The sequence below is a fragment of the Triplophysa rosa genome, linkage group LG17 (genome assembly GCF_024868665.1).
Source record: "Triplophysa rosa linkage group LG17, Trosa_1v2, whole genome shotgun sequence".
In the NCBI taxonomy this organism is placed as follows: Eukaryota; Metazoa; Chordata; class Actinopteri; order Cypriniformes; family Nemacheilidae; genus Triplophysa; species Triplophysa rosa.
Genome location: NC_079906.1, coordinates 13,913,411 through 13,925,886, shown reverse-complemented (window position 1 = coordinate 13,925,886; position 12,476 = coordinate 13,913,411). Strand labels below are relative to the sequence as shown.

Genomic DNA, 12,476 nt, shown 5'->3' with positions numbered 1-12,476 from the left:
GCATCAGGCTCTCGCTAAAATTATGTTGTGAGTCTTCACAAGAAATGCTGCGTGCCTTGCATTTAACAGACTGTCATTTGTAAATGCAGTTGCGACATTACGCCACAGTGGAGGCGCTGTTTCGTTATCAGCACATTGAGGCGCTAAAAAGAGATGCAGAACAAGAGCCATCCTGTGTTTCACGGCTGTTTGTTTTGCATCCAAGTACGTTTAATTTCTTTAAATTTCTTAAATTAACATGACGTACATCATTGTAATGTCTTTAGCTGTGCAATTGGATCGTTGAATCAGCGTATACTGTACACAGCGAGTTCGCCAGTATGAACGCACATTTCGCACACGAATGACTCGCACACGAATGACTCATTTGAACCGATTCATTTAAACTATTGAACTTTTCAGTCACTAGCGAATATAAGAGATCATTGAATCATTTAAAGTGAACCACAGAGAATGAACTGTGGACATTTGTAATGAACTTTACTTTGAATAAATATGTCATAATATTAAAAGAAAACATTGGACTCATGCATGTAATTAATCCTAGTGTGGAACATAGGCTTTTTTACAAACACTTAAATGCAATAGTTAGATGAGGTATTATAAACCATTGGCTAATTTATATTCTCTCTTATCTGAATTGTGTGTCCATCTATTCAAAACTAGAATGTTGCTAGACCCAGTGCAGACAGCTCAGCTGTTGCAGCAGAGTCAAGTGTCATAGAGGTAGGAAGACAGTAGAGACCAGTGTTGGGTAAGTTACTCTCAAAAAGTAATTAATTACTAGTTACTAATTACATATTCAATAGTGTAATTAGATTACTGTACAAATTACTCTCTCCAAAAAGTATTTAGTTACTTATTACTAATTACTTTCTATATCCTACATCAACCTTGATTAGTTAAGTCATTCAAGGATAGGCATGAAATGGCTCTTTTAATTCATTCAAATAAATAATATTAAACTACATAAAGTAGTATTATTAACTGACCAAAGTATTACAAATGTGAGAATTATACATTAAAGCACAGATTTTAAAGTTCGACTCTGAATTTTGATGTCAATTCCACTATTATAATACACATACATACTGTATATTATACAAAGTATTTAGTTTAATTACATCAAAAGTAACTGTAATTAAATTACAGAAAAAATAAGAGTAATCCCTTACTTTACTTTTTCAAGGGTAAAGTAATTAAATTAGTAACAGTAAGTACAGTAACTAATTACTTAACTAGTTACACCCAACACTGATAGAGACACACCCTGACACAATTGCTGCCAGTTTCTAATGTCACACACATACTTTTACACAACACACACAAATGCACATGCAGCACACACTAGCAACACTTCAGCATACTTTAATTCACAAATGTATATAATAAATTACTTTAAAAGATTTAAAAGGTAAAAATCTATTGGTACACACAAACAAACCCATGCACAAACACACCTATTACTGCTGCTATTTATAGTTTTTACTATATATTCTATTCCTTTTTGTGCTATTGTTATTACTTGTTTTAATTCATGTGTATTCCAATTCTGAGAGCAGTCAGTCAAAACTTTTTGCTGTAATGTTTATTATAGAATGTTGCTGTAATCAGTACAACCAGAGACCCCTGGTCTTCCAGTACCAGCGGAAGGATGCTATGGTAGGCCTAGGAGAAACAGAAAGGAGTGTGGTAGAGGTAGGAAAAAACAGTGACACACAAATGTACTTTGGGTTTATAATTAACGCTAGTAGAGGGGAACACATTTGACAACAATCCTAATGATGTCTACATGTACAGACATTTGAACTTAACTGTACATTAGGTCATAATTATTAATTAGGTGGACAATGGGCCTCATTCATGAAACACGAGCAGAATGGATACATTTTCGGATTCATGAAAATGTTCGTTGGTACGAAATAAATGTACACCTGCTCCATACCACGTTTGAATAGTACGTAAAACCGCACGTAACGTTCTGTATTCTTTTAGGCAAACTGATGACACTGCATTTTGATGCACTATGTATCATAATGATATTTCACGAGTTCTTTTGCCCTGTCTTCTGTATTTTGCATGGTGATAGGCAATAATAATTGGTATAACTCTGCAGTGACACTTTCAACGCACCATCAAAGCCAGCTGAGATAAAGCTGCGCCAATGGTCCAATATTTCAACATTTATATGTCTTGTCACAAATGCCAACTTCATGGACTTAAAAAGCTACAGTAGAAATGTCAACATGTCTTTACATCGGCATGTAATTAGCCAAGAGCACTATATGTAATCAATAACTAATGCATTGAATGGTACACTGAAATGTTGTTCTGTCGTTATATAGTTGTACAATTATAATAACTATGCATCAGAATCAGAATGAGCTTTATTTACCAACTGTGCACACGCACAAACACAGGAAATAGAAAGAAAAAGATTAAAACATGAATGCATAGCATAATACATAAGATGTAAGAGGACAGGTTAATTACAGATATGCATAGTTAGTACTGCATATTAAAACGGTTCATACTGTGCATTTTACAAACATAAACATAATTTAAACAATTCTGCCATTGATATTGAGAAAGAAGGGAGTGATATGAGGGTTCTTCATGAAGTCCACTATCATCTCAAGGGGCATTCAGCTCTGCCAGGCAGTCAGCAGAGCGCGCGCACACACACACACACACACACACACACACACACACGCACACACACACACACACACGTCTGGTTTACTCCGGGGACAGTCCATAGGCGTAATGTTTTCTATACTGTACAAAATGTATATTTTATCCCCTAACCCAACCCCTAAACCTAAAGAACATAGAAAAGTTTTTACATTTTTAAAAAATATTGTTCTGTACAATTTATTAGCTTTTTTGCCCATGGGGACCTCAATTTTGGTCCCCATGGTGACACGAGTCCCCATGTGTTGGTGTGTATTCAGGTTTAGGTCCCCACCCCCACCGGGATATAAAAACATGTCCCTCACACACACACGCACAGCGTTATTAATATTTAGATACTGTTGATTATTCTTTTCTACACACAACAGCAAAAAAAAAAGAAACGCTAATAAGTGAGTCCCTAAACTGAGCGTGAATAAGAAACCGGAACCACGGAAGCGTCGCGACTTTTAAGGTGGAGCGGAGCGGATAGCGTCAATAAGAAGCTGCGAATAAGAAGCTGGATTCCGCCTCGTCTATTATTGACATTGATAGTTAACTATAATAATTAACAATGAACATTTGTGCAGTTTTATCAAGCACCCGTTGTACGTATAGATTGCTGGCAGCAGTGTCTCTAGCCTGGCTGGCCAGGAGTTCTAATTTCTTATCATCTAAAACAATTATGAACATTGTAGTATACCTTATCTCTTTTTCTCCCTCATGTATTGATTCACCACACAAACTACCTGGGCTAGTTAGATACAATTTAATATGCCAATAATCCCCTTACAGTTATGTTAATGATAACAAATATGCTCGTTTTATTAAAGACTACGCAGTGGTTTAAAAGTTATCAGCAGAAAGTATAATACACCGGCGAACAGTGTACGCAATTGCGACCCCGGGACACTATCGCGAGGGATGGGGACCCCACGTATAGCGTCGCATGAGCCTCTCAGCCTCGTCGGGCTCATTTTCTGTAACACCTGCTGCAGCTGCAGGCAGCGTTACCCGAAGCTCCAGTAGCTTCAGGGGCAGGCTTACGAAAACACTGAAATAGTGTAGTTTTTGCTTGCGTTTCATATCTACCGGTTAGTGCCAGTTAGTGCGTCTCACTTTCCTGACACAATAAGATGTTGTTACGTATCATCGCGCTTTTTTAAGTGGGTATACGGAAATGCTTGATACCTGCGTATCACGTAGACTACACCACTGCGTGTAGGCATGCTACAGAGCCCTTTCTAGGACGTTTTAACCATTTGAGCTGTTATGCAAAAACGTGGTTTGGAAATCATGTATGTTGCATTTCATACAGATTAAATATAATTTTAAAATACACTAAGAAGGTGAACAACCTTTATTTAATCTAAGTTTAACACGGCTGCGTTCAGCCCCGACAAAACGTTGCAAAACGTTTTTTTAACGGAAACGGTGGTGCGGTTGAACACCCTGTTGTGATGACGCAAGAGTTGAACTATGGCAGGAGAAGGCCATTCTTTGTGTTATTTTTGAAGAATTTTTAGAGCCTGATGAAATCGGAATAAATACGTGTTTAATACTGCAAAATACATATCTTATAATATCTTCAATTGTTGCGTATACCGAGCTGCAGCGGACACATTTAAACGACTTTACCTGGACCCATAGTGCGAGTTGTCTCTTTAATACCGCGTGGATTATATGCATGTTGCTGCTGATTGGGCCGACATTCTTGACACGCCCACCAAACAAGAGAAAACGCATCTCAAACCTTGTTGCACACCGTTGCAAACCGTTTCCAGGAACCGTGTCGTTCAACACGGAAACCGTAGCAAAACGTTGCGCACCGGTTTGAGCTTGAACATGCCCCACATTTATTTAAACAAAATACGCAACGCTGACCTGCTTAAAGGGATAGTTCATCCAAATTAAATGCACTTCACACAATTTAATGAAAATTCATGTCACAAGACAAAACTCAAACAATTATTAACAAACAGTTCCCATAAGCACATGAGCCATAAATCCATACTAGGAACAGCCACCAATTCTCAATTCACTTCAAATAACAAATTATAGTTCTGGCATCAAACCACTAATGTAAAAAATAATTCAAGAGTGAAAAGTGTACAAAAGCCAAGGAGACAAGGACGTCCAGAGTTTCCTAGGCGATGAGTGCTGATATACAAAAAATGTTGCCCCTTTTGCTTTGTTTCCCCAACCTTCATTTTCCCATGTCAAACATGTAAAAGACACTTTACACTACCATGCACTTGTGCAATACACTAGTTTCTCACATGTGTGGTTATACCACTGACTTGAAACAACAAACTTGAAAAAAACTATATTACCCCAGTTTTCATGCAATTCATTGACAAACTGTACCCGTTTGTTCATTCTATTCCCACCTTTGAGACACATCACTAAATGATTCATTGGCTAGCACTTAGACGTGCATGGACTCCTCTCTGCGGGACAATTTCTGCTTTAACAGTTAATAGGTTTTAAAACTGCGAGCTAAATTCATTATGCTTTGCACAAGCAGTAATGGCTCTCAATATTAGAGAAACATTAGACCTGGAAGAGAAAACAAACAGCCCCCTCCTTTATAGTGGAAGACATGAGAAAGGTGAAACAGTCTTGACAAACATGAATTAGGAGTATGTCTGTTAGTATTGAGTTGGAGGCTGGATGTTGTTTCACACAGGTGTCATTTTTAGGCCTTCAGATTCACTTCACTGCTATGAGACTCGGATCATCTGAGCCACAGTTTCGTCTCCCACCTGGTTCTGCTCTTGCTGTTCCTGCAGAAAAATTAGGGAAGGAATGAAAGAGTGATCAATCATTAGCCTCACTCATGATTTCAGATATGCTTCACTCAGCATCTCTATAACACATTTCCCAAACAAGTATTTCATACCCGTCTACTCTGCACTTGAGACGTTGATTTATGGCATGCCACTGAATAACTAGTAATAAGTTAAAGGTAAAAAAAGTTTATATTTACCAGTCTCATTTTGCCATTCAGACTTTGATCTACACACTTATTTAACATTACCAGATGAGAAAATCATCTATAAATAACTCCCAAATGTTTAATAAAAAGGTGGTAAGATCTGATAAACAAAAATAACATGCACAAATAAAAGATCCACAGTAAAGCAGTTTAATTTGGTTCCAAACTTTGGAAGTCAGTCGCTACATATTTATGGTTTTAATCAGAATATTTAACTCTCCATAAAAATCACAATGTGTGACAGGCATGAACCAAAAACAGTAACTGCATGCGTACAAAAAGCAAGGCAAAGGACAGTACAAGCATTCATCCAGCAAACTAAAAAGCAACAGACAGGTATTCTCAATAAAAAATTTTTTTGAAGGACATCATAAAGGACAACAAAATAAAACATTTTTTGAACTTCTTGTCCCTTGAATTCATTTTAATATTTTCAGTGATTTCATACAAAAATGGTACTGACATTGTGACAATGATTTGTTCCACCTGCTGTGGTCTATACAGTTCGTAATAATATTAGATGTTAAAGAACATTTCATTCTGAAAGACTGAGATGAGCAAGATCTTCTCTTGTTTTTGTTAAATACTGCAGAATTAAAAACAGACACCACATCATTTACACAGACCACAGCAGGCCTGAGACTTTGAGTCTGTTGGCATAAATATTTCACTTAGAACAATGCTTTAGCAATGAGACAACACACCGACTCAAGACGCCAACAAGCCAGAGTAAAGCAGCCAAGCAAAAATTAGCATGCGAGAGCAGACACCAACAGTGAATCATAGCAGGAAGGAGTTCAATGAGGGCAGAGATGAGTGTCTATGCGAGGGACGGGGTGTGCTCGGTAAGCCAATGCGAGCTCATGAGTTCAGTGGCATTGTGGAGGTCTTCTTGCTTGACATAGCCCTGCTCTCTCACCTGCATGGCCAAGGCCATTTCTTCTTTCTCTTTAGGTGAGAAGAACCGCCCCCCATCGCCGCGCTTTCTCTGCATGGCGTGCTTGTGACGTGACTCGTGAAGGTATTTCTGCAGGAGACAGCGGGGAATCAGTCTGGTTATCAGGAATGATTCGAATCAATATTGTGATATTCAGGAGATAAACAATAACTCACCCTTCGTTCTTTAGGGATTTTGCCCTCTGCCTCCAGCTTGGCTCTGGCCTGGCGTCTCTTTAGGATGCGGTGGTATTGCTTGGCATTAACATAAAGCGGCTCCTCTTCAAGCATCTCGGCCCCTGGCAGAGGGATTCGTTGTATAGCGGGCACAGCACCACCGCCTGGCATCATCTGGCAGAGCGGGTACAAGAAGAGTTAACAATTAACTCAGTCATCCATTTTAAAACAATGTATAAAACATGTATTTGCTAATGAAAAAACTTCATTCAATTAATTATCAATTGTAGGTAAGCACCCATATATTTATTTATTACTCGATCATGCATCAGCTAATGTAATACGTGCAGGAAATGTTGAAATCATGGTGACACGCTATGTGCGTGAGAAAAGGACACCCACAGAACAGCTGAGTGGATCATTTGTGATGAGATGGCTGATATATATCACCCTTACACTGTAATCTGTGCTAAAGATTAACACAAAGCAGAGGGAAGTCAGCCGTTTCAACGTGCCTCTGAATAAATCATCAAATTCTTGGAAGACACTAGGAAGTTAAAGACATTACTAAACATATTAAATACATTTTCAGTAGGCTGAAAAGGCGAGTCCCATAAGCAAGCATGCAATCCCCACACCTGTAACAGTTAATGAAGGAAACTCTTGAGCTTGGTTAGGTACCTCATCAGAAGGTCTTACCATGACCATTCCCCCAGCGTTCACCATGTTGCCAGATACTGGCAGGGTAACGGTCACTGTTCCCTGACCGCTGTTGGTTGTGACAGTGTTAGTGCCGCCCGCTGCCTGGACGATCTGAGTTCCAGCCAGACTGCCTGCTGGGATGGTGATCATGCCTGAGGAAGTAAAAACTGTTAATGTTCCAGAGACCATAAATTCAAGTGACAGTCCTGATGATGCTGGTTTTCGTAGATTAAAGTAAATATGGTAAAGTATATCTGATATGAAGCAGATTTTAATACCCTGCTGCAGAACTGTGCCATCAGCATTCACAGGCTGGTATACAATAGTCTGTCCATCGGCTGTCTGGGCAACCTGCTGTCCCTGTAATGTAATCTGCCCCTGTAAAACACAGAACACATTTATAATCAGTACATCATGCTTTTTTAAGCAATGCGGTCTTGTACAGGTTGCACACACTTTGAGTATGACACGTATGATAAAATATGCATAATAAACAAGTACGTTTATAGATCAGAGAGTAGTGAAAGGTGTGTGAGACCTGGTTCTGGCCCGCAGTGATGGCTGCCTGAGGCTGCTGTATGATGAATTGTTGAGCCTGACCTTGCTGACCCTGAAGCTGAAGAGTTTGACCTCCCTGCAACTGAATCTGACCCGGCTGAACCAACTGGATCTACATATACACATACAACATACAGAATCATGAACCACACCAACAGATATGAATCACATTTGCAATAATAAACATAAAAATGTCCTCTAAAGAAACATATTCACAAAACAAGTCACTAAACTAATCATAATACAGTTATGAACCACTTGGCCATTTAGATCCTTAAGGATAAAAAGAAAAAATGCGCTAATAAACAAACAGAATGTGCAAAGACTTACACAATTACATCCCATATTGGGGGTTCTCTTACCTGTTGAAGGCCCTGAGCTCCAGAAACTGGCATCTGCATGATGGTCTGCCCTTGAGCACCAGACATGGCCTGCACCATGATGGGCTGACCTGTGGATGTAATCAACTGCCCGCCACTCACCTGCACCATCAAGGGTTGGCCCTGCACCTGAGCATACACACAGACAGAGTTAATGTGGGGGCCAAAAGGTCTAATGAGGGTGTGGAGAGCAGAATCTTAGACCAGTGCATGCTGTTTTGAAGCAATAAATGGGACACATTTTAGTTATGTGTTGTGCAGAACTTATGCCACCATTGATCAAGATTTTATCTAAGACCACATTACCATTGCTTTGATTATTAGATAAGTGAAAAACATGATCTAAAAGGCCCTTATTTTTTCAGTAAAAGCTCTGGACAGGTACTAATGACAGTAATGAGGTAGCTGCATTTTCACATGTTTGGATTGGTACACAAACATGTTTAGCGAGGAGAGATAATATTCAGACAACCATGCAGTCCATCCAAATCCATATAGCACGACATCCAAGCAGAGACACATAACATCCTGTGAGTGATGATGACTTTCCAGAAGCGTCCCAGACAACTGTATCTGGTTGTTACACATACTGTACAGTGGTTACATCATGCAGCACACACTGCAGACAAACACAAGAGTGTGAATTTTCCAAGATCCACTCCTGAAATTCTTTTCCAGACACAAATTCCTTTTTAAAATGTGTCCTGACCAGATGCATTGGTACCACGGCAACACGGACAATGGTCGACATCACGGAAGGTCACTGGCTGATTTTGATCACAATGTGTTAAAAGTAAATGCAAGGCATGCTGGATGAGCTCACGTCTGACAATGCAACACGATGAGTCTTCGGGTCAGAGTAAGAGTTCACACAACTACCTGGAGAGTCTGTACTTGCTGGCCCGTTGCCGTAGCGACGGGTGCTTCTGTCTGCAGCTGTACTGCTGTTATGGTACCCTGAGCCTGTGGATAATTTCACATCACAACTTGCACATACGTTTACTTAAACCCTGTTTTCCAGACTGCAAAGTGATATTCTGTCATTTTTGAGCATGAAATCGAGCAGGCTTGTATTTTTGTCTAATGCGATGTTGTTCGAAAATTAAGTATATAGGCGAAAATCAAGTTATATGCATTGCAAATATGTTGCAACATTGATCTTGGTGCCTTTCAACAGCAGACTCTGTAGGTAGCATCAAATAACATTGACTCAGATGTACTCTCCCCCTTATTCCTTAAAGATCTGCCTACAGTACAAGTTAAATCAAATTAGTAAAATCCAAGGAAATACTAAACACATGCATGGTCTTGTTTGACAGTATATCACTGACTAACCACAAACCTGTTTACTGTGAATCACATCTTACCTGTTGTTGGAGCTGCCCATTAGCAGCCTGCACCACAATTTGGTCCCCACTGGTTGTAGTATACTGCTCCATCTTTCCCTCCTCACCTAATCTGAAAAATAACGTTTTTCAATGAGTAATTTTAACAAACTGTCTATTAAGTACAAACACACCTAGTGGATATTTATACAATAAAAATCCAAGGACAACCATTGCACACACAAAGGTTCCCGTATTGGGCTTGAGGCCGAGTGCGTGTTTACTGCAAGTGCTAGCAAAGCTTACATTGAGCATTAGGCAAATGTAATAACGTTACTACAAACTGCACAGCTGATATTTGAACCGCAAATTCACACCAGGCATCAGGGCTCTATCGTTACATTATTTAGCAGATATCATATTTTGCATTTACAAAATTATATGGCCGCGTGTCACAGTCAACGAGTCCGTGTGGTTTGGCAAACAATTTTCCTCCAAGCTGAGTGAAACCTTGGCAAATAAAATACATGCGTGTCAAATTAAACCTGCTCCTACTGAAACAAGTAACTTCACAGCCATTATTTCACAAACACTGGCAGGTATGTCTTTGTTTTCGCTGTCGGCTACATCACTCTCGCACAGGTCTACTTATCGCTGCCCCCCTGTTGTATTAACCGATTTGATTTCTGTATTTTGCGGAATTAGTCATTTGGTTGGTCACTGACAAACCAATCCGTGTTGTCAGCTACCGTTTCCCTCAGAGCAAGCGCAACCCTTTACCGTTTCTCCGTTGTCCGGTACCCTTCTGATTGGCTCCACTACAGATCTCAAAAACCCAATCAACACAGTGTTGCGGACAAAATGGCGCAAAATGAGCCACACAGAGAAGAAAGGGGGCAGGCTTGAAGCATGTGATCGGCGAACACGCCCGAGTTTTTCCGAATAAAAACGATCTGAGCCGGAAGAAGGCGAAGGACTCTTTCAAGGTGGAGGCGGGGTTGCACATGCGTGGTAAAATACAGCACTTCCTGTTTAATGTCACCGGCGTGAAAGATCGAGCGAGAAACACATGTGAGTGTTTATAACATGCGTGAATTAATTTTTGAATATTATGTTGTTGTTTTATACTGTTTTAGAGCTTCGAAAAGTGTTTTGTTGTGGTGTCATTCTAAGGAGTTTCATGTTCTTACATGGCATCTTGAGCAAAAGCTTTGTTTTGTTTTTTTAGAGGACATTCATTTATTACATGAATATTGACAAGCAAGGGCCAAATGTATGAAACCACAATTGAAAATGTTTCTATTTCAAAGTGTTTTTTATTTCACACATTTTATTACACTTGATTAAAAATAAACAAAAGAAAATGATTTTGCTTTGAAGACATCATAACCAAATATGTAAAAAAGACATTTTACCTGATACAAATGAGTTAAAATGTCACAAATGTTATTTTCCTTGATTTGTGACCTCAGTGTGTATTTGAACCTTTCCAAGAATTCAGGAGCCTGTAAATGTAGCAGTCTTTGTCTTAAATCAAATATCACTGTTTTTATTCTCACTGTACAGAATGGTCACACCCTGGAGAATGGGCCACTTGCTGGCCAGCAAACTGGCAAGTCTCCCAGGACCTGCTGCCTGCCAGATTTGTCGCCATGCCAGCCGAAAAGCATATGAGTGGATGTCTCAAAGGCGTTCTGATTCGCATCCAAAACAGAAACAATATGAAGACATGTTTGAGGATGACCATGACATGGATGTAGTCGAAGCCAAGCTGACTTCTATTATTAGGTGAGTCCCTGTACAGAAACACAAAAGTAATGCTTCTGTGACGGTCTTCACGCATTAATGTTATTTCATGTGCAGTGAAGAGAGGAGACGGCATAAAGCAGCCAAATTCCACAAAATGAAGAGGCAAATGAATAAACCTGGAGCACCCGAGAGAAGACTTAGCTGGGATGCCATTGAGCAGATAAGGTATCATTGTCACATAAGTAGTAAATATTTTACATATTTAATGATGCATCTTTTCCAAAAAAGTAGTAAATATTTTACATATTTAATGATGCGTATTTTCCAAAGTCACATGTCTTTTTGAACAGATATTTAAAGCAGGAATCCCCAGAGGAATGGACTCTGCAGAGATTAGCAGAGGCTTTCTCTGTAAACTCTGACGTCATCTCCCGAGTTCTTCGCGGGAAGTTCACACCAACCCCAGAGCGGAAACTTAACCAAGACTCAAAAGTGTTGCCCACTACTGGCCAGCTGTCTCTCAGGGATGGCAAACCAGAACAGTCCAGGTTACCACTGACTGACAGAACAACACCAGCTATGCTCTCCCCAGGAAACACAGGTGCCCTGGCAACACTAAGCAACAGAGCGCTTCCATTAAAGGATGAGACAGGACTGATGCCCTCTGGTGGCAACATCCCATCTATATCCATAGTAACATCTAGACATTCAACTGTACAAAAAGCGACATCTAATTTACAGGACCTGCATGACTCTTTGCAAAAGACTTTTGAAACAGATGCGGGTGATGATATTAAGTTGGAAGAGGAGTGGGATGGGGTTATTTTGACAGAAGAAGAGCTGGAGCGGTTCGCCCAAACAGTGCAGGAAAAGCCCAGTTTAGTGGAACAGAAAGGACGAGAGTTTTTTGATTGTGACGGCAACTTCCTGTATAGAATCTAAATGGTTGCCAGTCAGTGGTTATATATATATATATAT

The 12,476-nt window shown here is 39.7% G+C and overlaps 2 protein-coding genes across 16 annotated transcripts; one reads left to right on the top strand and one right to left on the bottom strand.

The window, feature by feature from the left end:
* Positions 1 to 4,588: 4,588 nt before the first annotated feature.
* Positions 4,589 to 10,630, bottom strand: nfyal (nuclear transcription factor Y, alpha, like). Of its 15 annotated transcripts, none has more exons than XM_057357184.1 (10): positions 10,183 to 10,516; positions 9,792 to 9,882; positions 9,301 to 9,387; positions 8,407 to 8,553; positions 8,025 to 8,156; positions 7,765 to 7,864; positions 7,466 to 7,653; positions 6,785 to 6,958; positions 6,591 to 6,698; positions 4,589 to 5,459 (listed from the first exon to the last, which is right to left on the bottom strand). In XM_057357184.1, the coding sequence occupies exons 2-10, from the start codon at positions 9,861 to 9,863 to the stop codon at positions 5,397 to 5,399; spliced, it is 1,071 nt and encodes a 356-aa protein (XP_057213167.1). In that variant the 5' UTR covers positions 9,864 to 9,882; positions 10,183 to 10,516; the 3' UTR covers positions 4,589 to 5,396. The 15 variants fall into 15 exon arrangements, with proteins under 15 accessions (XP_057213167.1, XP_057213168.1, XP_057213169.1 ...); XM_057357185.1 differs by having other exon boundaries at positions 9,304 to 9,387; XM_057357186.1 differs by having other exon boundaries at positions 7,484 to 7,653; positions 10,183 to 10,514.
* A 110-nt stretch (positions 10,631 to 10,740) lies between these two features.
* Positions 10,741 to 12,440, top strand: ngrn (neugrin, neurite outgrowth associated). Its single transcript, XM_057356637.1, has 4 exons — positions 10,741 to 10,820; positions 11,316 to 11,537; positions 11,613 to 11,723; positions 11,849 to 12,440. Exons 2-4 carry the CDS (start codon positions 11,317 to 11,319, stop codon positions 12,438 to 12,440), a joined length of 924 nt encoding a protein of 307 aa, XP_057212620.1. The 5' UTR covers positions 10,741 to 10,820; position 11,316.
* Positions 12,441 to 12,476: the final 36 nt, after the last annotated feature.

Excerpts from the sequence above, each read along its gene's own strand:
- nfyal (XM_057357180.1), bottom strand. The coding sequence starts at position 9,863 with ATGGAGCAGTATACTACAACCAGTGGGGACCAAATTGTGGTGCAGGCT. Across the intron at positions 8,157-8,406 it reads GAGCTCAGGGCCTTCAACAG|ATCCAGTTGGTTCAGCCGGG; the intron begins GTAAGAGAACCC and ends GTGTATATGTAG. Across the intron at positions 7,639-7,764 it reads TGGCACAGTTCTGCAGCAGG|GCATGATCACCATCCCAGCA; the intron begins GTATTAAAATCT and ends TTACTTCCTCAG.
- ngrn (XM_057356637.1), top strand. The coding sequence starts at position 11,317 with ATGGTCACACCCTGGAGAATGGGCCACTTGCTGGCCAGCAAACTGGCA. Across the intron at positions 11,538-11,612 it reads AAGCTGACTTCTATTATTAG|TGAAGAGAGGAGACGGCATA; the intron begins GTGAGTCCCTGT and ends TTTCATGTGCAG. Across the intron at positions 11,724-11,848 it reads GATGCCATTGAGCAGATAAG|ATATTTAAAGCAGGAATCCC; the intron begins GTATCATTGTCA and ends CTTTTTGAACAG.